Genomic DNA, 23,892 nt, shown 5'->3' with positions numbered 1-23,892 from the left:
ATATATAGTGAGGTTGGATGTTGATTATTTTTAATGATGTGTTTGAATTATGATAGAAAGCATGGTATTTTATTTCCCCTTCTAATCTTAGCTAATTTCATTGTGTTCTTTTTTAAGGAATAAATTGCTTCCTTGTGTCCTTCTAGTTTTGTTAAAGAATTTCACTGCCTCCTATTTGATGGCACAACTAACCTGAGCGGGCTGGTGAATGGATGGGGTGTCGGGCACCTCGTGTGTGTAGAGGCTGATTTCTGGCAGCCACAACAGGAGAAATGGGAGTCCCCAAGTCTGCTCAGGAGCGGGTGGTAGCTCTTCTCCATCAATCACAGCGCGCTGAGAAGTGCTGGTAACTTTCCACCACGCTGCCGCTCTCAATGCATTAAAAAATCCTTACGCGTAGATCCTTCTGCTTAAATAATTAACTAATGGATTAGCCTGATAGCTCAGCAGTTGCTGTAATTCTTACAGAAAAAACCAACCCCAGAGCAGTTTGTCTTACCACGTTGGAGGCCAGTTACACCACTCTGAATTTTTCTCCTTGGCTGGGTTATAGTGTGGGAGGAACTCTGTGTTTCCCAGCAGCATAAACTATATTTATGCTGGAAAAAGAGGGAGAAAATAGAGGTGATGAAGGAGAAAATGGTGGCTAAGGTGCAATTGCTGTCCAGTCTCGTACAAGGTTGAGTCCCTCCTAAAGAACAAGATGATCTGGGAGGTATATGGTGAGGCTCTGCCTCAAGAACACACGTACAGAGGTATGGACATGGATGTTGGATAGTTACGTGTTATATCTTCTAGGATCAAAGGTGGGTTCATCTACATTAGTGTTGCAGTTTGGGTATGGAGTGAAGTATCAAAGAGAATCTTCAATTATCCCCACTTCCTGTGCTTTGGCTCATGCTGTGGCATGGACTTGGATGGTGTGTGCTCCATTCCTAAACCAGTGGTTGCCATTCAGCGGCTTTGGACATTTGGTGATGAGAGCAGACTTGAGGTATCCTGGAGGAAATCCCAGAAACACAAGAGGTGTCAGGATTGACTCTGTAGCATCGATCGGGTTAAACCCCTGCTCCTTTGGGGCTGTGCTGCTCATCAGCGTAGATGATGGTCATACCTATGACACCTACTGATGTTCTGCTTTCCTCGGATTTAGGGTACTGCTACGTTGCAAACAGATGTACACTCATGATATTGCAGGTTATAAAATATCTATCACTGTAATTTTATTTTCTTGAGGAAGTACAACTGTAGTATCCCATTTTTTTAAGTATCATTATTATCTATCTGTCTGACTATCTATTTATCTATCTCCCTATATATCTTCTTTTTTTTAAGTCTGTGGTTCAAAACATCCATTAACAATGGCCCTTAGGGTCTTCTGTTGTCACTTGGGATCTAAAGCTTATGGGATGGTAAGCTTTGACCCTTGTCAGGGTTTTCTGATTAATCGCTTACTGTAATTGTTGTCTTTGTTACTATATAAACATTCTTGCATGTTTTCTGTAGGACCTATTTTAGTTTCAACAGTTTTGTTACCTTTGAAACAAGTGATGAAGTTGTGCTAGTTCTGACTTCAAGTGTTTGATTAGAACTCAACATCTGTGTGTTCTTAAAACATTTTGGAAAATTAAATTTTTATCTTTTAAAATTCAAACATGTAAAGCTAATGCTGAAAAAAATCTCCAACAAAGAAGCAGGTGAGAATGAAATAGCAACGCTAAGAATGATTTAGGCTGGGAAAAGTAGTGAGCAGAAAACAAGTTAGAGGAAGCTGAAGAGATGATGTAGCAGTCAGTAGTCACAAGATCTTGCAGATGAAGTTTAAGTATTCCTGTAATGCATGTGTACTTCAGAAAAAATATGTTAATAAAACTACGTAAGCTTTGCCAGAATCCCCAGGTGAAATTAGACTTTCATATTCAGCTGGGGAAAGACGTACATGCCAAAAAAATAATAAAAAGGGTGAGATCCTATTAACTATCTTGATGTGAGTGTATGTTTCCCCTTCTGTGTAGGTAAATGGAGTCCAGCTCTACGGAAAATCCCGCCGCGAGGCCGTCACTTTTCTCAAAGAGGTGCCGCCCCCGTTCACCCTGGTTTGCTGTCGGCGGCTCTTTGATGACGGCAGCGAGTCTCTTGTGGATGAACCCACCGTGGGAGCTTCCCCTCCAGAACAAAAGGTAGGCTTCTCACGTCAGTCACTTGTGTAAAAGGACAATAACTTTTGGAAAAAGTCTATATATTTCTGAGAAAGTGATTTAGCTTTCCAAAGACCGTGTTTCTGTTTTCCTTTCGCTGTTTGGTCCAGACCGCTTTTCAATCTCAAATAACGTTTCCTAAAATATATAGTTATATGAGGAGGTTTTGTATTAAATTGTCATATAAAGCTGCCTTTGCTGTTCACTTTGGGCTCGTAAGGGACAGCTGGTGTTTCAGTGAGAGATAGTTCATGTTTGCAACGCTGGTACTTTTAATACAGTTTATACAAGTGTTCTCATATCCATGAGAACCTTCATCGTACTATAAATACGAGGCAGGTATTGCGTGCTGTGTACATCCCATTCATCATTCCTGCACTTAATAGGTGAGTGAGAGTTCTGAATTATACTAAATCACATCCTTGCCACCATTAGCTGATTACTTCCATGTTCTGAGTAGGTTTTTATGGAACTGGAAAAAAATGAAAATGCACATTTCTTTCCATTGCAGAAGCTTTAAAGTCTCAAACTAAAGCTTGGCACTTGTAATGGTTGTTCCTAGTTCAAAAAAGTATTGACACTAGGACTTCTTGTCTTTTAAAATATTTTCTGATATAATTTCCTCTAAGGTGGAGGGATAAACAAGAAATATGGATGTTTCATGGAAGAATAAGGTGTACAATATTGTGCCTTTCTGTAAATGGTCCTTTCTGTTGCAATAGAACTTGTTCTGCTGTGTTTTTTGATGTTGCATTTTACCAAACATTTTCCACGTGCATCCAGTCAGTTGCATGCCTTTGCCAAAAAGTGGTACTGAGTGAACAGGGGTTGCTTTCTCCTTATCTCACAATATTTCTGCTTTCTTTTGTCAAAAGTATCAAGAAAGAGTGCATGGAAGAAAAACTGCTTCCTTTTGCCTCACGAGAGTACTCTGTAATAGGCATATTTGTCCAAGGAAATAAAGTTAAAATCAGCATGGAGTTAATGGTACAAGACTTTAACATTTTTCTTGGAACATCATACATTGATATTTTGTAAAGATTATATTGTTAAAATAGCAATAATGTTAAAACACTCATTTAAGTTATACAACAAAAGGTGCCTTTTTGGAAGATGTATTTATGAAGCTGTCCTTAACCAACAAAATTGGGTAACTATACCTTTTTCTTTTATACCTGAGAACTCAAAAATAGTGAAAGAAACTGCTTTTTCAAATTAGATACTATTTGTATAGTTACAGTGTAACAATCTTTTGTTTGCCTATTTAATGCCACAAGTATCAGATGTGCCTGATGGTCTGGTCTTTCTATCAGCTGTCTGTGGTTAAATCTTTTATGCTAAGATATTTATTTTTCCTTTATGCGTCTAATGGGACAGTTGAAGTTCATCAACATGTAACAGGTTAGTAATATTATAACAACTAATTTGACTAATGCATGGGTATTTGTTTGTATGCCAGGTTGGGCTCTGATGCTCAAAACGTGTCGGCATTGTCCCAAGGGAGTATCCAAGGCACCAAGATGGGGAAAACTGGGTGCATAATGTTCAATGAAGTTGTAATTCCATAAAAGATCATATGTTAAGGCATGTATGAGCCATTGGAAACCAAAATATTAAAGGAATAGTGTTTGTCAAGAACTGAAAGAACAGCATTTGAACTAGAGCTTTTATTTCTCAGGTGAAACCCGAGGAAGACATTAATCCTGAGGAGGAAGAAGGGGAATTAGCGTTATGGTCTCCTGATGTGAAGGTTATTGAACTGAAGAAAGACAAAAATGGGTTAGGATTCAGCATCTTGGACTATCAGGTATACTTTTCTGTATAACTAAATACTAAAAATCCCTTTTAAAATCTATTATTTTGTGTGGTGCCTTAAAATGTTTTGTGGTGTTGATTCCTGGGAAATCGACTTGGCCTACACTTTTCCTGTGTAGGGAAAAGTAATTTATTTTGATGCCAACTCTATAAAGTAGAGCTTGTTCTAAACTGGCCTGATTATCGATGTGATAAAGTACAAAATCTTTAATCAAACTCCACCTCATAACTCTGAGTTTAATGGCTAAACGTTGGGGGGAGGCTGGTTTTTGTTTTATTTTGTTTTAACTTGGAATGACTTTTCAACTCTGAGAGTGGCAAGCAAACTTTCATAGGTATTGCAACGTCGTTTCCTATGTACCAAATTATAATCTTAATTGTTAAACTCTATAGTAATTAACAGAAAAGTCTTTAATTTAATTCTACTAAAATTAATGGTTCCTTTCAAAAAGATTGGCTTCAATTAAATATATAGAAACTCTCAAAATCTGTAGTCAGAATGAAAGGTTCTTCATGTTTCTAGTCAACACGATACATTTTTAAACTTCTACCCATGATATTTATAAGGAAATAAAATAGCTGGATCACTCTTCATAATAATATACACATCATATCTGAATACTGCCTAAACATTGTAGTTTAATAAAATGTGTTCAACTGTTGTGCATAAATGTCAAGTGATATAAAATTCACTCTTTTTTGATACAATAAGGCATGAATTGGGAATGAATTAGAATAAAAAAATATTTGAAGCATTATGCAAAACCATTAATTCTATATTTTACCAGTGTGATTTAAGATTACTGAAAATAGATCCTGTTAGTCATTTTCGCTGACACATGTTGTGTTGCGGTGCCAGCTTTACTGTAGAGTTGCTAAGGAGTCTTTACAGAGCAGTAATACACAGATTTGCTTTTAAGTTCTCATATAATCAGAATTAATGAAGGCTTTAATAACAGGCTTTTTATTTACTTATTCGCAGATGCAAATACATGAGCAATGTTGTGGTACTTTCAGCTAAATTTAAATACATTCTAATCAATTCTAAATGAGTGGTAAACCACTTAATCTCAGATCTTTATAATTTCAAGATATTTATGTATAAAGTATGCTCTTTTGTTTGGGATTTGCCTCTTAGATCTTTTACACTTTTCATCATCTGCAGATTAATTTTTATATGGAGATATCTGTGATTGTGTGTGTGTGTTTATGTAAATACATCCATCACATTCTTGAGTGCAGGGCAAAGAAAATAAATAATTGTCCATGCTAGATTGGAGGCGGGGAAAAAAAAAAAGTATGTGGTTCCTGGGAGGCTGTTCAGAATTCTTAGAGCAGATTTGCTGAGAAGCACAAAATTACAGTGAAGTGTTTAATTGTGGCTTAAAGGACCTGCAGACCCAGCTTTGTTTTCTGCATTTCTTTTTGCAATTTTACCGTTCTTTAAAAAATGAAAGTTGGGGATTTTTTAGACACCTACTCTTTGTTTTGCAAGAAAAAATTCAAGCCTTATAATAGCAAATGACACTATTTGCTCTAGGTATCCACTGTTCATTTTGCTCATTTTGAGTAATCATATGAGGGTTTGTTTTGTTTTTAAATGATGATGAGAATTCCATGGCCTACCTTCATGGATCTAAATGAGGTGCATCAGTGAGGGACCAACCTTCTATGCTGCCACTACTGTTGGTGGAGACAGGGTGGGGAGGAAAATACTTTTTAAAGGGATGATTCTGAGCAGAAAGCATAGATATGATGCTCAGAGTTACACTTAGACAGACTGACTCTACCCATCACAGAAGTTTAAGGAGACTTTGTTCTTATGTACCCACCTTGGAGGTGATGTGACGGTATTCTGGGTTTTTCAGATCCAATGATTTCTGTAGCTTTTGGTTGGAATGGCACTATAGAAATATCTATAGGACTTCAGAAAGATCAGTAGGAATATGCACTGGCCCAGGTTGCCCAGAGAAGCTGTGGCTGCCCCATCCCTGGAGGGGTTCAAGGCCAGGTTGGAGGGGGCTTGGAGCAACCTGGGCTGGTGGGAGGGGTCCCTGCCCAGGGCAGGGGGTTGGAACTCGATGGTCTTTAAGGTCCCTTCAAACCCAGAACTGGGGAGAACGGCAGAACGGGGACCGGGCTGCTTACAGTACTGTGGAAGTTTCTTCCTGCTGCCTTCATCCATGTTTGGTATTTGTTTTGGAGCATGAGGCTTTTTGCCTTTCCATCTTAATTTTGATTGTAGAATTAGACGTGGTGCTGAATACTCTCATGGTATATATTGGTGGGATATGTCTCCTTGTTTTCTCCAAACTAACTACTTACTTGGCGTAAACAATATTGTGCCTCAGTTGTCTAAAAAGCTGCACTTCCCAAGACACGCTCCGAAAAACAATATTAATAAAAACTCTTCATGAGGCAGAATGGGAATCTGAGTACGTAGAAAACTGAATGCTGAGATCGAGAAATTATTACTCTGGTATATTAATTTTTAATGGGCTGTCTTTCTAATAATGTTTCATCTATCAAATAAATGATAAGCATATCCCAAGTGACTTGCAGGATATTCCCAGAAATGTACAAGCATAATTCCAATGCCTATATATTTTAATGAACTAATTACAAATTAATTATACCAATTATGCATAATCAATAGTATTTCTACTTTGTCTTGTGTTTTCTTTTGTCTGTCTTTAGGGATTTAACTGTTTAAAACAGAGTTTTCTTTCTCTAATTAGGTCCTCTTGGAGGAACTGCACACATGCTCTGAAAACTTTAAGGTACCATTAGGGCAATAGGGTGGACTCACCCTTATTGATGTAACAGGGCTGGATTTATATACTGTTCAGCTTCACATGATCACTATATATAAAAATTATCTTTTTTCCCTTTGCTGAATGTCATAATTTGTAATTATGTGGTAGAAAATCTGAAATCTTTGAGGCTGCTGCTTTGCTGGCAAGGTCAATACTCGGCGAGAGGGCAGGTGGATGGGGAGGCTGATCCTGTGCATTCTTGAAATGATCAGTTTCACGGGCTTTTTTCTTTTTCTCTCCCTGGGTGATGACTTATTTAAATAAGAAACATCGAAGATGTCTTAAAATGAAATCTTCTGTGTATTTTTTCTGTTGTCACCAGCGTGTTGGGATCTTGTCAAAGCTCTTAGGCTGGGCATTGCTTTTTCTTGCTCATGCTTGGATGAGAAGGATGGAGGAGGAGAGGTGGCTGTGGTGCCGGGAGGCTTCCTACAGCTGATACCACATCGTGCTCAGCAGGAACCTGAGGAGCAGCCTTGCCTGATTCTATCTTGAACAGGGACCCTGCCCCCTTTTTGGCCATTAAAAAGGTGTGCTGTTCGGTCTCGTGGCCAACTTCACCATGAAGTAATATACTCTACCTCCCTTAATTTCCTTGTAATTTCACTTGGAGAAATTGCTCTCTTTTTCACCTCTTAACTAACTTTTATGTAGTGTTGCTGGCACAGTTAGCGGCAAGTATGTTTTGATGGTGAATGAGGGACCCAGTACACTGTTTGTAGGGTGCTTTGGGATCATCTGTGATGCAAGAGGCTACAGTAAGTGAATTTATTGTTCTGTGTCAATAGACATGAAAATATCTTGCTTAGTAGTAACTTTCTAGCCCAAAGCTAAACCTCCTAGCCAGCAAGTCAAGAGCTAGGCCATTCTTATTGAGACCAATCCTTTTTCTTGGAGAGAAATGAAAATGGAAGAGGGCATAGTATGTCATCAGGTTAAAAGAGAGGAGAAATGCTGTATAAAAATGATGGTAATCCCAGGGGGTTAGAGTGAGAGCAAAGAAAAGTCACACAAGATGAAGATTTTGAGAGAGAGAGAGAAAAAAGATCACAATAATATAAAAAGTACTTTGGGTGGCCCTGAAATAGTGTTTAGCAAAGACCTGGTGCGTGCAGACCAACGGAGCCTGTCAGTAATGTTTTACAGAAATATTGGAAAAACCACAGGTAGCTGAATTGCAGATTTCTTGAGGCGGTATTGACCAGAAGGTAACTCGAATGGTCTGATGAGCTTTTATCAAATTAAACAAAAAGCTGAATGGACTTTATGTGGAGCTTAATTTACTGTGCTTTGAACTCAGTATTTTAAAGCAGCTGTTTTAAAGTGCGTGAAACTGGAGGGGGTGAGGGTTGGAATAGAGAGGGTTGACAGTTTCCATAGCTCTTAGGAATGCCTGTGAGATGCTGTTTCTCTCTGTCTGTGATTGAAAGGTAAGTCCCTGGTGCCCAGCTAGTTTTGCATAGTACCCAACTGCCCTATAGACCTCTGGGGCTCTAGGAGCTTCTGGGCTCACCTCCTCCAAGTGGTCTGTACCCACATGGGTGCAAATACCTGCCCATCCGTGGGAGCAGTGACAGGCACATCAGCACTGTATGAGCTTCATGTGGGCCAGACCTGGAACAGCATGGAGTGTCCCTGCCTTGGTGAGCCTGGGCCAGCACCTAAGGGGTTTTTACTGTCATTTAGCAATAGGGACCCCACAACTGCCTTCTTATAGAATCATAGGGTGGATTGGGTTGGAAGGGACCATAAAGGTCATCGAGTTACAACCCCCCTGCCCTGGGCAGGGACACCTCCCACCAGACCAGGTTGCTCAAAGCCCCATCCAGCCTGGCCTTGAACCCCTCCAGGGATGGGGCAGTCACAGCTTCTCTGGGCAACCTGGGCCAGGCTCTCACCACCCTCACAGGAAAGAAGCTCTTTCTCAAATCTAACGTAAATCGCCACTGTTTCGATTTAAGACCATTCCCCCTCACCCTATCACTCTACTCCCTGATCAAGAGTCCCTCCCCATCTCTCCTGGAGCCCCCTTCAGGTACTGGAAAGCCCTTAAAAGCCTTCTCTTTTCCAGGCTGAACAACCCCAGCTCTCTTAGCCTGTCTTCATAGGAGAGGTGCTCCAGCCTCTGATAATTTTCATGGCCGTCTGTTGGACCTGTTCCAACAGGTCCGTGTCCTTCCTGTGTCGAGGACTCCAAAGCTGGACACAGTACTCCAGGTGGGGTCCCACCAGAGCAGAGTAGAGCGGCAGCATCACCTCCCTTGATCTGTTGGCCACGATTCTTTTGATGCAGCCCGGGATGGACTTATCTTCATTATCATTCACCATTTCTTTTTCTTACTGTTGAACTAAAGTCTTTTTTTTTTGTGCTGCACATTCAGCAGGTTATGGTTTGTCCTTCTCTCAGGGAGCATGAGAAACAATGGTTTTCTTTTTTATAACAAAATCACTGCATAGTCATTCATGGCAGGAAGTGAAGCAATTTAAGTGTCTCCAAATATCTTTCCTCTTTTCTTTATGCCCCAAACAAACAGGCTCCAGATGTAGAGTTACAAAAAAGCAAACCGACTTCTTATTTGTAGAAGGTGGTATTCAACTAGATTATATTATTATTTTTTTTCTTTTTTTGGACTGTTGAATAGTGAGATGCAGGCTGGAATGCTTTGACATGTTGCTGGCTAAACGTTTGCCCTCTTGTGATAATTTGAGCTTTGTCTGTCTTGTGATAAGTTTGTTATGAACAAAGGAGCATATTCATGTCCTTGTTAAGCACATTTTCACCTGATCATGTGATTGGAAACCTGTGGCTTACTGGCAAAAGCTGCACAGCTGTATTAAAAAGCAGTTTTACAATGGCTATCAGCTTGGTACTGGGAAAACTGATAAAGGCAGCTTTTCTCCCATCTCTACAACCCATCCACATTCATTAACATCAAAGTTGTGTAAGCCTCAGTACCAACTGTGTTGGTACTCATCTCACGGAGGATTTGCTTCTCTCCCCCTATGGGAAAGTTCTGCATCCTTTAAATCATATTAAGCTGCTTCATTGGTAAAATAATTCTTAATAGTGTGTCATGAATTGAATTCAATGTAGCTTTTTGAAAAATTCACTTGGAGTTTAGCTTAAATACTATTTTTCAGGACTGAAGAGCTGGTGAATGCAACTGAGCACATTCCCGGTCAAGTTTCTAGGGTGTTCGCGATTAGTGGTTTCCAAAACCTCGGTACTAAAAGCACTGGGAGATCAGAAACCACTTTAATAAGAAATCAAAGGGACTGTGTATCTCAGCATGAGGTACAGACGGATGCACAGGAATAGCTTGCTGAGGTAGAGGAGCTGGAGAACTTGGATGCAGGAAGTTGAGTTAGGGCTCGGGTATGTCCTGGCGCTGGGCTTGGCAGGGGTCATCAGCCGACTCTACGTGAGAATTTAAGATGGAACCTCATGTACAGAGTGAGTGGCACATCCTAGGGACAGCCCTCCTGTCTTTTGTGAGCTACAGCAGCTCTGGACAATACCTGAGTTTGCAGAGAAACTGGAGCGTTACTGAGAACATCTGTTTTTCTTTGGTTTGTTGCATATCCTTGAAATAAATACTAAGCAGTATTATTATTAACCTTTAGAAATGTTTTCCCTATTCCCCCAAATTCTACCAATCTGGTTGTTCTTTTTCATTTCCTGCTAGGAAGAATAGCTTTTAATAAAAACAAAAAACCCCAAACCAAAGAAATTCATTATTATTCCACAGATGTCTTCTGCCTGCAAGAGAAGGCGAGAATTTAAAGGGACAAATCTGTAGCTAGATTTTTTCTGTTAAACACTTGGCAAATCTCAGCGAGGGTAAGATAATGGAGAGGAGAGGAGAGGAAACTGTGCAACCGAGTGCTGCTTATCTAAAAGCTGCATTAGTCTTTCCGTGAGCACGTGGAGACGGTGGAGCAATGGGCATGTAAAAGCTCAACCCAGACAACTCTGAATCTGTTTCTCCAAACTGATGAGATTTGAGGTGCTGATGGATAAGCGTGAAGAATTCTGAAAGCTCATTGAAGTTATGAGGTATTCTGTTTGCTTAAAACCTTGCCCTTCTGGAAGATGCTGCTCCCCAAATCCTAATAGTAGTGGGCACTCAGAGTTTTTTCTGTGTGTTTTCACTGCATTTTGCAGTAGCCGTAAAATTCTCAGCAAACTTTTAGCCTGCCCTTCTGTCTTCCTCACCATCCATACTGCTGCAAGTCTTCTTTGGGCCAAGTCACTGTTTGCAGATCCTTGTTGCAAAAAAACGGCCTGTCCTATCTCCCTACTTTTCTTTTGCAGCTTTTTCTGTAGCAAAACTTTCTGTCATTCGTGTGTTTGCTGTTTATGGTGCAGGTTCCCTGTGCAGAGAGGTCTGGTTTGTTTGAAAACACAAACTGCACTTCCACAGGTGAAAGCTGCTAAACCCAGAATGTGCATTAGAACCACTGACTGTAGGTTATTTAGGTGATACCATTTATAATTTTTCCCCTGGGTCGTTGGTACTTTTTTCTTTATTCCCACACATCACTATCCCTTCTTTATCTCATCACACAGTGGCTTTCCTCCATTTCCTTATGAGTTCAGGGTGGGGTTTTTTTTTTCTTATCTCTGTGGCTTTTCCCTGTAGTCAGCATTCAGTGTGTTTTTTCTGGAGCTGGAAAGTCTGAAAGTATAAGATATTAAGAGAGTCTAATGAATGTAATCCCTGTGACTGTAGCTCTGTTGAGAGCAAATATGAAAGGCGGATGAAACCTTGGGTTGACTGAGAAGTTTGATAAATTAAAAGATAGTGACACACACCTGAGTCCACTGCACAGTGGCACTTTCAAAACTACCAGAGGCGGTGCCTATCTTTGATCTTTTTCCATTTGAGAATAGCAGTAGTGTGTAAAATCTTTTTCTTTTGATCATTCCTGGGAGGCACTTTCGTCCCAACTATCTGCTGCGGATCCCTCTTCCACAGCAGATGAACACTGACTGTATAGACCTCTCCAGGTCTGCCAGAGCGACGCGGGGCTGAGTAATTGCTGGTGGCCACCCTGTTCCCTCTCACCATAGAAGACTGATATGATTTCAGATGGCAGATGATGGTGGGATGGTTTCCCTGGTGTGGGAAACCCATTGTGCCACCTACTCTTATTTTGCTCTTCGTGCTCCTCCTCTGGGTGGGGCTCTGTATGTTTTGGTTGTTGTTGATTTTTGATTTTTTTTCTTTCTCTGTGAATTCCTTTTTCTTTGCTGGCATTTCCCACAACAGAAGTTTTGATTAATGCTGGCTGCACACTAGAGCTTCTGAAATTCATTGCTTTATTCCCTCACTGCAGATCAATAAATACTTATGTTTTATTTCCAGTGCTTTGCCTTAGATCACAGAAAAGTTCAGCGTTCCTCCTTGAATACTGCTCTGTATTTAAGTTTGTATTACTTCAGCACATCATCCTGTACTTTATTTCTTTGGTACAGCCAGAGGTTGTGCATTGTGTAGCCTTCTTCCCAAGTAGTCCTGCTGACAGCCATCTAATACGAGGGGAAGAGGCAGAAACAAGTCTTAAACACTTTGCATTTCAGTCTGATTGCCCATGCAGTGGATCTAACAAAAAAATAGCTGAGTGCTTTCTCAGGGATGTTTTTTCAGGCTGTAGAGTACCTTTGGCAGTTCCTGTGGCCAACTCCTGTAAATACATTGGAGTGAATGAAGGGAAGGTTTGGATCTGGAGTCTCAGTTCTAAATGGAGGCCACCTTAAGGAGGAAATTGGACCTCACTCACAGCTGACTCTTTGTCTCTTCCCCTTCTGCAGGGACCAACTTTGAAAAGGTGGCAGGTTGTGTAGCATTTTTGATTCTTGCGTCCCGTGGGCATTGCTGGTGCGTATGTGGAGGGTGGCTCTGCAAAGGGACCAAGTGGCACTTCACAGAGTTAGAGCATGGATGAATATTTTGTATAATTTCACAATACTGAACATACAGGTAAATGACTTCATGCGCAGTTCTGCCTTTGTTCTACCTAATAGTAAGAGGAACATAAAATGCATTTGGTCCTTTCTATTGTTGAGGAGTGTATGTTCCTTGTACAGTATGTTACAGTGTTGTGTTTCAGTCTTTCAGTCTGGTATCTTATTCACTTGCAAACTGAAGAGTTTTAAATATGGATATGTATGTTAGACCTGGAAGTGGTCCCATGCAAAATGTAATGAAGCTGGGTTGCTCTGACCTCTGAGCTCTAACATGTGTTTGTTTTGGCTCTCTTGCAAAAACCTGCAGTATACAAATTGGCACTTGTAAAATTGTTCAGATAAATCAAAATTGGTAGAGGAAAAAAAGTTTCAAACTGTTTCTTTTGGGATCCTTTGCCATGCTATTTTTGATGTGTGTTTTCAGAGGAGTGTTTTTGTGGCAGCAGGCAGTTTGTTGCTTGAAGAAAGCTAAAATATTCTAGGAAGTCAGGCTAGCTGAATTTAGATCTTAAGTGATGCCAAAACTAATATAGCCTGTAACTAAGTGAGAGTGACTTTGCACAGTAAATGTCAGTCACCCGCTGCTTTGTCTTACATTTTCATCTGAGCCTTTAGAAAAGGAAAACACAAACAAAACCCCAGAAAACGTGGTAGCGGCTTCCATGGGATGGAGTTAGAGCTGCAGAGGGGAGGCTGCTCCTCATCCTCTGCTCAAAGCCCGGGGCTCATGCTGGTGCCCGGGGCCGGGCAGATGGGGATGGACTGGTCCCAGCATGGAAAGCCTGCGGGAGCTGGGCTGGCCTGGAGTGCCCTCTCTTGGCTGCTGCAGAAACCTCACGTTTTGCTAAGGATGGAGAAAATCAGTCGGTTGTTATCATTTTAATTTTCCAGTGTGATGGCCAGAGGTAAGCTGGTGTTGGTTGGGTTTCCAGATTTGCTTCCTAAGGACCCCTGATAGCTCACGGAGGGTGAGCCTTCGGTGCCCGTGGCGAGCTCCAATCCCTCATTGAAGCCCCGATAAAGTTACGCGCTCCGGCAGCGTTGCACGCAGGACTCTGTTAACGTCCTGCTCCTGGGACTCTTAACATTTGAGCAGAGCTCAGGTTTTTAAGAGACTTGGTGCTGCTCTGAATCCAGGGATCCCAGAGGCGGCAACTGCAGTGGCCCCTGCCTGACTCTTTGCGCTGCTAAATGAATCCAGAACAAATGAGGCTCTGAAAATAAGAAGAAAAATTTGACACCTGGACTCCAGGAAACATTCGCGGATTTTGATGAGGAGCAGTAGAGGGGGGAAGGGAAAACCTACGGTTCAACGTAGTTAAATATATGGCGTGCTAAGTATGAATAAATTGTGACTATTTTAAACAAGTTCATATACTCCATGGCTGGCTCGAGCACAAAGGGAAAGACAACAGCTACAACATACTGGTTCCTCAGAGGGTTACCTGGAGGCCACCATCCTGGGCTGCTGCTGCTGCATGGCAATGGTCAACTTTCATCATTTATACAAGTGGCAGACTTTTGTACATGTTATTCTTTTTTTTAAAAAAAGAATTTGTGTCCGTGCTGGTGAGGTAATGGGGTTTGTCTCCTGATAGCCTTACTTTGCAGTCTGATTTCTTTCCTCATTGTTCATAAATGATTCATTTGTGTAAAGGAATCCTTCAGTAAACTGAAGTTAAAAGTTCCTCTTTAGAAGTACCAAGCCCATTTCATGCCCATGTTAAGGTGACCCAATCACATGGGGCTGCCCTGTGCCCGCTCCCTCTCCTGTGGTGCAAAATCATGTCATAATTTCTTGAACTTTTGAAGTTGAGTCACTTCTGCATTCCAGCCGAGCACCGTTACAGCAGCATCTCAGCACTGGGTTTGGGGAGGGAGTTTCTTCCCAACCTCTAAACTCCATCCAACTAAAGGAGCCTTTCACTTTAAAGGAGAGACTGAAATCTGGCCCTGACTGCTAGTGGCTAAAAATCACTATTATCTGCCTTAATGTGAGCCAAGTAAAATGAATTAAGAGCCTTGGGGTAGGTGTGCAGACGCAGTTAGTGCTGTTCAGCAGCCTCCAATGGCTCTGACCGGTCAGTTCACGTGGAGGTGGCCCCGGAGTCCATCAGGGCAGTTTGGGGATGAAGTTGCCTTTTGCAGTTAGTAGAGAAGGTAAGAATCTGGTTTTCAGCCTGCTGCTGGCACCGCTTGCTTTTAAAAACAAGGCAGCAGCCCGTGCAGTCCGGCTGCACTCGCTGTTTACAAGATGTGAATGTGAATCTGGTGTTTGCTCTCATTTTAGAGGGGGTTTTTCTTTAGGGTGCATTTGGGTTTGAGCGTAAATCGGAAGGCAAAGGTTTCAAAACATTGTTCCTTTTGTTTTGATCAGAAAAGCGGGGTGCAGTCCACAGTCACAGTCACCCTCGCGTTGTGTTCTAGAGGAATAGATATTAATGATTACACCTTGAAATTCCGTGGGTCTGCATCTTCCCAAGCAGATTCCCAGTGGCTGGTACCAAACCCCGGGGGGGGTTACAGCGCTGCTGGTGTTACCGGCTCAGCCCCCAGCACTGTGTAGCTTTTATTGCTCTTCTCTTCCTGTGCAATAGCTCCCTCTGCTTGAAAACAGCAGTGTGATTATAACCCCTGTTTTGCATTTGCCTGATCGACGGGTTTTGATATGGGCCCCTCTTTTTTAAGAGGATTTCTGCTGCTGCCCTTTGTGAAGCGGTTGCGCTCACGCGTGTTGCGAAGCAGCAAAGATAACAGTGATCTTCTCAAAACTTGGCTGCAGAGGAACTCTGTATGTTTGCAGGAACTCTTTGTTTTCAGCCTGGAGAAGAGAAGGCTCCGGGGAGACCTTATAGCGGCCTTTCGATATCTGAAGGGTGCCTATAGAAGAGCTGGGGAGGGACTCTTTGCCAGGAAGGGTAATGATAGGACAAGGGGAAACAGTTTTAAATTGGAAGAAAAAAGATTCAGATTAGATCTCAGGAAGAAATTTTTTACTCTGAGGGTGGTGAGACACTGGAACAGGTTGCCCAGGGAAGTTGTGGCTGCCCCATCCCTGGAAGGGTTCAAGGCCAGGTTGGATGGGGCTTTGAGCAACCTGGTCTGGTGGGAGGTGTCCCTGCCCAGGGCAGGGGGTTGGAACTGGATGATCTTTGAGGTCCCTTCCAACCCAAACCATGCTATGATTCTATGATTAATCCTGGTTGGAACACCTCTTTGGCTAAATAATCTCTTACCAAATCATGATGATTTATTGAAGCTGAATTTTTTTTATTTCAGTGAAAACTTTAGTTGAAACAGGACTGTTTCTCATCAGAAATGTGGTATTTAGGCCACTGACCTTGAATATCTGCCTAGAAGAAGCTAACAGTGAGATTCCCGTGTCCTGCTTAAGTGGTTCTGATCTGGAACCCAAAAAAGGCCAGCTTTGGATCAGACAGAGCAGGGATTTGAATGTGGTTCTCCCACATTCCCATGTGGGAATTCCCAGTGCCATAATTACTGGGCCAGTCATTCACTCCCAATTTTTTCTCAGCTTATCTGCACAGGTAAGGATGAATGCCGGTTTTGTTTTCTTCCTTTTTTTATCAATAGAGCTAAACCAGCAACAGTCATATTATAAAAGCTGTTGTGTCAGCAAAGGTGTAGTTTTGCTGAGAGAGCATTCACCCATTTAGGGAACCAGCATAAACCCTGCTTGCCATGGCAAGATGAGCCCACAAGAGGAAAACTTGCTGGTTTGGTTCTATTAGCGAAGATGTGAACACAAAGATGTTTTTCCTTGCTGGAAAACGGCTGGCTCAACAGCATCCTGATTTTGCAAACAAGTCCAAAAGGTTATTTTTATTTTGCATTGGAGCAAACCCTCAAAAGAAAACCATCTCAAGAGCCTGTGTGGAGGGGTTGTTCTGTGGTCAGCTCTCCCGGGGATGGTCGGGCAAGGGCAGGCAGGGCTGGCTCCCTACACAGAGGGCAACAGTAGCTTTGCATTTTCAAAATTCAACATATGAAAGGCAAACCCTCTTTTTTTTTTTCTTTTTTTTTTTTTTTCCCCCCATGTTTTGGAATCCTTTAGATCCTCGGCGTGTGTGAGGCAGGTCTGGGCAGGAGCGGTGGGACATCCCGCACATATTGGCAGGGGTTCAGCAGCAGAGGGAGGTCACTGGGCTCGATTATCAAGACGTGGTGCTCACAAGGAAGCCTCTTCAATCTTCCCAAACTTCCCTGGTGCTTGGGAAGATTATAAAATGGCAGGATTAAGCAGTAGAACAGGAGAGAGTTATTAGTAATATGTATTTACTTGAATTCAGCTCCGGCACGGCTCTTCCTGCTGGACTCTGATTTCAGGTCTCTAATTTCAGCCGTTTACAGATATTACATTCATTGCCTCATGTGTTTGCACATACCTTAAAAAAACATGTTCCCTCTGGAAAGCAATGTATAGTTATATAAAAATAAAGAGTTAAAAAAGCATTCCTGTTTTCAAATTAACACTGGGGTGCTGAATTCATGGTGGTCTTTGTGATTTGAATTTTACCCTTTCTTTTTTTTTTTTTTAAATCCCTCCCATGCCCTGAATAAGGTGCGAGTCCTGGGGGAAAAATAGTCCATGATTATGCATTTGAAGACCCAGTGCATACAAAAGAACATTTCTGAACTTTATGAGCCCTTGGCAAGGGGGTGAAAAGCTAATTCTAATCTTAAAAAAATAAAAATGAAAACAGAAAACCCCCCCATAAATTTGTTTTGTGTGTCTTTCTGCCACTATATAATAACTTACAATCATTTCATTGGATCAAGGATGATTTTTTTAAATGGCTGAATGCACGATAGAAATGGTACATGACACAACACAAGGCTAATACTGGAAAAAATATTAAATGAAGTGAATCTCTTTGCATCAGTTTAATAGCCTCTCCAATGTGTATAATATTTTCTACTTCACATTCCTCTGTATACAGCACTACAGCGTTCCTTGTCTTCAGTAATAATGTTAGTTACTCTTTTGTTGCTGTCCCCTGTGTTCTCTGTTTTGGAAACTTCATGGATGGAGAAAATGTCTTTTATAAGTAGTCACGCAGATTTGACAAAGCAGGAGCCACTGCAGTAATATAGCAAATGTCTACTGCTATTTCTTGAATGTTTTGATTTTTAATTTCATAATATTTTTTAATTCAATTTCTAATCTTGCAGTGATTTCTTGTAACATCAGTTTTGCTTCTACGAAGCTCCTGAAGGGCCTGCAGGAGGGTTATTTTATGTAACATTAGCACGTAAGAGCTGGATGGAGGCTGGTGGAAAAGAGCCAGCGTCCGTGTTCTATTTGCAGGTCGGCCCGGCTGTTTCTGTGTATCGAAGAAGAGGGCAAGCCCAGGGTATCAGGCAGCTTGCAGATCTTAACATTTCTTAATGGATTAGGCAAGTGGCAGACTATCTTCCTACTGCAAATCTTTCCTTTTATAAGCTGTAAGCCTTGGCAGTATTAGTAGACAGTCCTTTTGAATGTCTCAGCAAGCTTCAGTTCTGGATGGTGAATGTGCCATCTTTCGGGGGACTTTGACTTTTTTTTTAATTTTTCTTTTCTTTTTTCTCTTTTTTTTTTCTTTTTTTTTTTTAACTTCTTTTTTTCAGGATCCCTTGGATCCAACAAGGACAGCCATTGTGATCAGCTCTTTGGTGGCAGGCGGAGTGGCCGAACGCGGGGGCGAGCTTTTACCGGGCGACCGCTTGGTGTTTGTCAATGAGACATCTTTGGACAGTGCCACTTTGGCAGAGGCAGTGGAGGTGCTGAAATCTGTGCCCCCAGGTACCGTTTCTCTTGGGATCTGCAAACCTTTGGTGGTAAGGACCGATTTTTAACTTTTTCCTATTTGATTTTATACATGGGTAGGCTGTGTTGTGTTTGGGGAGGGCGGCGGAATTCAGGGTTAGAAGCATGTGGAAAGCAGCTAAGTAGCCATGCATACACCTCAACGTGTCCAGAAATTCTGGTAAATGGGCAGCTCAATGTCAGAAAGGTCTGACTTGGAAAACCATTGGTCTCAAGTTTCTCCTGAAAGAACATCCACGTGGAATGAGAAGACATGTCTGGGCAAACCTATGCGCGCTGGCCCTATGCAGAGGTGTAACGTGGTTCAAGTAACTCAGCAAATCGGTTAAATATGTGCCGAGGTGCATTTCCCTCTAAGACACTGCTTAGCTGCTTGCTTGAGCTCCACTGACATCAAAGAAACTTAATCTGTTTGAAGTCAAGACTGTAAGTTCAAGTAGAATTTCCTTTTTCTAGAATCAGGGCTTTGGAACAGACAGTGGTTTAATTGAGAACACTGCAGTATTGTTCATCAAGGGCACAGAGGCAAAATTAATTAAAGTAAAGCACCATCTAATAGAAAGTGCTTGTAATTCAAACTGGTAGAGGAGTGGCGGAATAGGAATGTAGGAAGGCTGTTTAAATATGTTCTTTCCTTTTCTAAAAAGTGATATTGCTTTGTTCCTATCCTCGCATTTGTCTTTCTTTCCTACACATCTCTTTATTTTTTACTATATCTGCACCGATATCTTAAAAGAATAAAAGCTGTTGTCTTTATCTCCTCCATTTATGACTTTTTTATGAATCTGTAACTTTTTCCCATCTCTTTTCCAATGGCTGGTTCTCCGACTCTATTTTAGTTTATTGAAAAAGGTGGGATTTTTTTTGTTTTCCTGACTCATCATTTTGATTGCCTTTCTTAGGGAGAAAGCAAAGAGGAGGAGACCATGCACAATGTGGATTCCAACAACATAAAACCCAGCCCTGGGTCTCCAGAACCAATAGACAATTTCTCAATAATACTTGAAGCACCACAGGTATTTGGTTACTCTTTTTGTTCAGCTTGTTCAGACAGGAAATGATGTTTCAAAGTAAAAAAAAAAATAGTATTTCTTTCAGGTAAGACTTAAGTATCAGATAGAATTTAGGCTGGATTCTCTCTGAAAAAGACTCTAACAGCTATTGTATACTAATTGTACTGTGAACAGTAAGCACATGCATAGCACTTACCAATGCAGTTCCCAGACTGCCTTATCGAATTTACTGTCATTAAAATACCTTGGGTTTCCTTGGATATGAAGCAGGAATGCTCCGTTATTAGTAGTCGTAAGTGGTTGGTTCAGCTTTGCGAAGAAAGTAAGGTGTGGAAGCATCTAGTGTAGAAGGCAAGTTTGAAATCTGTTCTTCCTCACGGACTTTCTATGTGGTCCCGAGTGATTTCTTTGCTCTCTTCCTCAATTCTCCTCTTTCTTATTTTCTGAGAAATAATTCTCTTTATTGTGGGAGGAAGAGGCACTACAAGTTGAAACTCAGATACCAGGGTAATAGGCAATACTATTGCAATACCAACCTGGGTAGAGTGAGAGATTTGGATATTTTTGAATTTTCATCTGTTCTCAAGTGCTTTGCAAAATTTTTGTAAAGTAATGTTGGCAAATGCGTTCTTTCTAGAGCAGAAAAGACAATACATAAAGGATCATCCGGAACTGCAACACAGTAATAAAAATTAATTCTATATTTTCTTGTTGTTAAACATGCCTACCTGTATCTGGATACAAAATTATCCTTTATGCTGTAGTTGTATATTAGAACTATCAAAAGGAGCAATATTGTGGGGGTAGACGTAGGTAAACTGTGTAGCAATTAGCTTTGACATTGTATTTACTGATTTTCATGATGTAGAATGGAGTTTGTTGTTTTCCAGGTGCATGGGAAGGGTTCCTGGCAGAGCAATTAGTCCTCTGCCAGCTCAGATCGTTTCTCTGCTTCCTAAATAAAATTCACGTTATTAAGTACTTTTGAGGAAATTATTTTGTCTTAAAGTCCTGCTGAATAGAGAAACTGGAATGATCAATTAGTACAAAATACACAGAGAGGTATTTGCTTGTAGTTTGGTTTTTACCTTATGTAGGAAAGCAGTGACAGTAGCTTAGAGCAATAGTGTAAAATTTCCATCCATTTATTATCTTACCTGCTCGTGTAAGAGCCAAGAGTGGTGTGTCATGACGGCTTCCGCTCTTAGGCACTAGCGTAGTGCTGACAAAGCTGAATTTAAATAAATAAATAAAGGAACTTGAAGATTTTTATATGCTACAACAGTAGACTTTACTGTCATGTTTGCAGTATTCCCTACGCCGTTGGTAGCGGCCGCTGCTGCAGTGCAGCACTCTCTGATTATTACACACCCAAGCGCTGGATCCGGAGATGATAGTACAAATTGCCGGGTGGTTCTGAGCTAAAGTCAAGTGTTTTATACAGCCCTGAAGTGTTGGTGCCTCTTCCAGAAGGGTTTGGAGAATGATGCTGCAGAAGTGAAGGGAAACGCAGTGAAGTAAAGATGGAGAGAATTAGAATCTCTTCAGACTGGGTGTTTTTTGAGATTGAGGTACACAGGTCAAATAGATTAAAGGAGTATTTAATGCTTTATGAAAAATGTGCTAATTTCTGGATTGCTAATGTTCTGCTTTCATGCCAGCTAGAATTATTGCATTGTTTCCTTATGCTCTTGCCTGTCTCTCGTTTTCTCTCCTGCCTCTCACTTGAACCGTGCGAACATTTTGGCAGCATCGGGTGGTTTTTTTTTTTTTATTTTTGCATTTGTACAAACCTAACAACCCATTTCTGACTTGAGGTCAGAAATAGTGAAGTACCTTGGGGAGTCTGGGAAGGAGGGGAAGCAGAAAGAAAAACATCTTGATTGAGAACCCCTGAATCTGTAGTTTGGTTTCGGTGTTTGGGGTTTTATTGCCTTGAGGGTGGGGTTTGGGCACACGTCCTTCATGGCCTGAAGAGAGGAAAGCTTTCTGAACGTGACAAGCTTTGTGGTAGCAGGGCAAGACGTAAAATTTCAGAGACCCCTGTGCAGACTTGCTCCATGAGCACCTCATAGGGTTTAGGAGAAATGTGGGGAGGCATGTGACAAATCCCAGAAAAAGAACTGTTGAGTGAGATCTTTCAGAGTGGGTTTTAATACCTTTTCTTTTGATTTTGTTGTTTGTGTTTTCGGTTTGTTGTTCTGTGTGTTGAATTCAGTAGAAAAGTTGAGCACTCTTCTCTTTAAAACAGTAAGGGTATTAGATAATGAGCAGTCAGTTATGTCCTGGTTTGGTTTGGTTTTGGTTTTTTAAGGATGTGGGTCATCCATTTCCCCTCTCCCTCAGGTTAAAATGTTGTGTGGAATACCTAAGGAAGGCACAATTGAGTGTGGCTTTTGTTTTGGGTGGGGCTTTTTGGTTTGGTTTTTTTTTATTTTTTGTTGCTGATACTTTTGCATAAGCAAACTCAGGCTGTTTTTTATTTAGCTGATGATATTATAGGAAATGTACACGCATTCATAAAGCCACAGCAGATAAGACTGCTCAGAGGTACTTTAGCTGCATTTATATATACTTTCGCCTGTAGGGCTTTTTGTGTTATTTAATAATTCTCATTCCCTTCCTTCAGTCCAGATTGATTATTCTGAATGGCTGCAGCAATATCTAAGCTGTGGAACTTGAATTTCTTTATATTGAAAGAAAAAAATGCAATGTCTACTTTTGGTCTCAAAATCATAAGTCAGAGAGTATATTTTCTTTTAGAAAATGCACAAGGTAGAAGATGTTCCCTTTAAAATTCAGGATGTACTTTTAATATGGGCCTAACATAAAACATAGTATTACAAGAGTTAGCAAGAAAGAGAATGTAAAATCTCTATTCCTGTGATGTTTTATGCAGGGTTTCAGAGATGAAACACCTTGTAAAGAAGAACTTGTTGATGAACCAATTTTGGACTTGGGAAGGACATTCCAGCTTTCTCATAATGACAAGGAGTACAAGGAGTCCTGGGAGATGCATGAATTTCTGAAACCCAGGACAGAAGAAATGGATGAAGAACGGGAAATGTTGGTGGATGCCGAGTATGAAGAGGATTCAGACTTCCTGAAATATAGTGCATTGTCTGGACAGAAGGCAACTTCAGACAGGAACCTCGATACAGAACGATGGACAAAGCAACTTGAGGCTACTGAAATCCAAGACCTGAGATCCAGCATTAACTTAAGTCCAAAACAGTCCCCAGAACATCCCTTCAGTAAAGATCAAACGGTAAGGGATGCTGTGTTGGTGTCTGTGCTGTGCCCTCACCATGGGACCCACACCTCAAGGCAAATTCCAGGCCTAAACTCTGTAAGGAGCCTTTCTAGTGTTTTAATTACTAGAAAGTAATTAAACCACGTGCTGTATTTACAGTCATCCTGTACTTGTGCCTTCTTTCCCATCTGTGATTTGTGGGCTCCCTTCTTTTTTGCGAGCTGTACTAATATGGTTCATGTTGGTAACAGCAGAATGGTACTTCATGGTTTTAATAGTCCAGGGGCTTCAGCAACAATAGCAGTGAAAAGAGCTCCCTCTTTTCCTCATTATTTTTAATCCAAATCAGTTCCTTGAGCCAGATGATAGTGCAGTTGAGTGAAAAATGATATGGCGGAAGCAATTGTAACAAGCATACTGGTGGGTGGAGGAGTAGGAGGAGCCAGAGCTTCAGGTAAACAGCAAAACTCTTATTTACGTGTCCTCCTCAAGTATTTTGAGAATTACTTTTTTTCTGAGTCTGTGTTCATTCACTTGCCAAACAAAAAAGTGATAATATCAGCCTTCCGTGCACCAGCTTCTGAGAAGTACGTCTTTATCTGAAAAAACTGAAGTGGAAGAGAATTTTATATTACAGCCACAGAGAATTCCAGGTTTTCTTTGGCTTGTCCCCTTATGCATTATGTACATAAACAGGCTAACATGCAGTTTCTAGTGACAGTTTTACAACAGAGCACACAATATTAAATTTATACATTTGCTTCTTAAAAACAACAAATGAGCAAGAGAAAAGAACTCTTTGTCTGGATTACAGGCAAGTAGAAAGATACAGTTGCTTTAAATTGCAGTTGCACATAACATTTTTCAAGCCTCTTCTTAATATAGTGCATAAATAAGCAGTTAGTATTTCATAGTTATCTGAATATCTGAATGAATGTAGTTGAGAAAATGAATGTTTGCTGTAAAAATCAATGTTCATGTCAAATACCCTTGTAC

At 41.0% G+C, this 23,892-nt stretch overlaps 1 protein-coding gene across 1 annotated transcript in view; it reads left to right on the top strand.

Moving 5' to 3' along the window:
- INADL (InaD-like (Drosophila)) overlaps nucleotides 1–23,892 on the top strand; it is a 179,326-nt gene that overhangs the window by 31,222 nt on the left and 124,212 nt on the right. The window contains exons 15-19 of the mRNA XM_014939237.1: nucleotides 2,016–2,180; nucleotides 3,877–4,005; nucleotides 18,432–18,641; nucleotides 19,533–19,646; nucleotides 22,543–22,911. Coding sequence (XP_014794723.1) covers nucleotides 2,016–2,180; nucleotides 3,877–4,005; nucleotides 18,432–18,641; nucleotides 19,533–19,646; nucleotides 22,543–22,911 — 987 coding nt within the window. The remainder of the gene's footprint in view (nucleotides 1–2,015; nucleotides 2,181–3,876; nucleotides 4,006–18,431; nucleotides 18,642–19,532; nucleotides 19,647–22,542; nucleotides 22,912–23,892) is intronic.

The sequence above is a fragment of the Calidris pugnax genome, unplaced genomic scaffold, assembly GCF_001431845.1.
Source record: "Calidris pugnax isolate Ruff unplaced genomic scaffold, ASM143184v1 scaffold18, whole genome shotgun sequence".
Classification (NCBI taxonomy): Eukaryota; Metazoa; Chordata; class Aves; order Charadriiformes; family Scolopacidae; genus Calidris; species Calidris pugnax.
The sequence above is the reverse complement of the archived record's forward strand: the minus strand, read 5'-3'. Positions and strand labels throughout refer to the sequence as shown.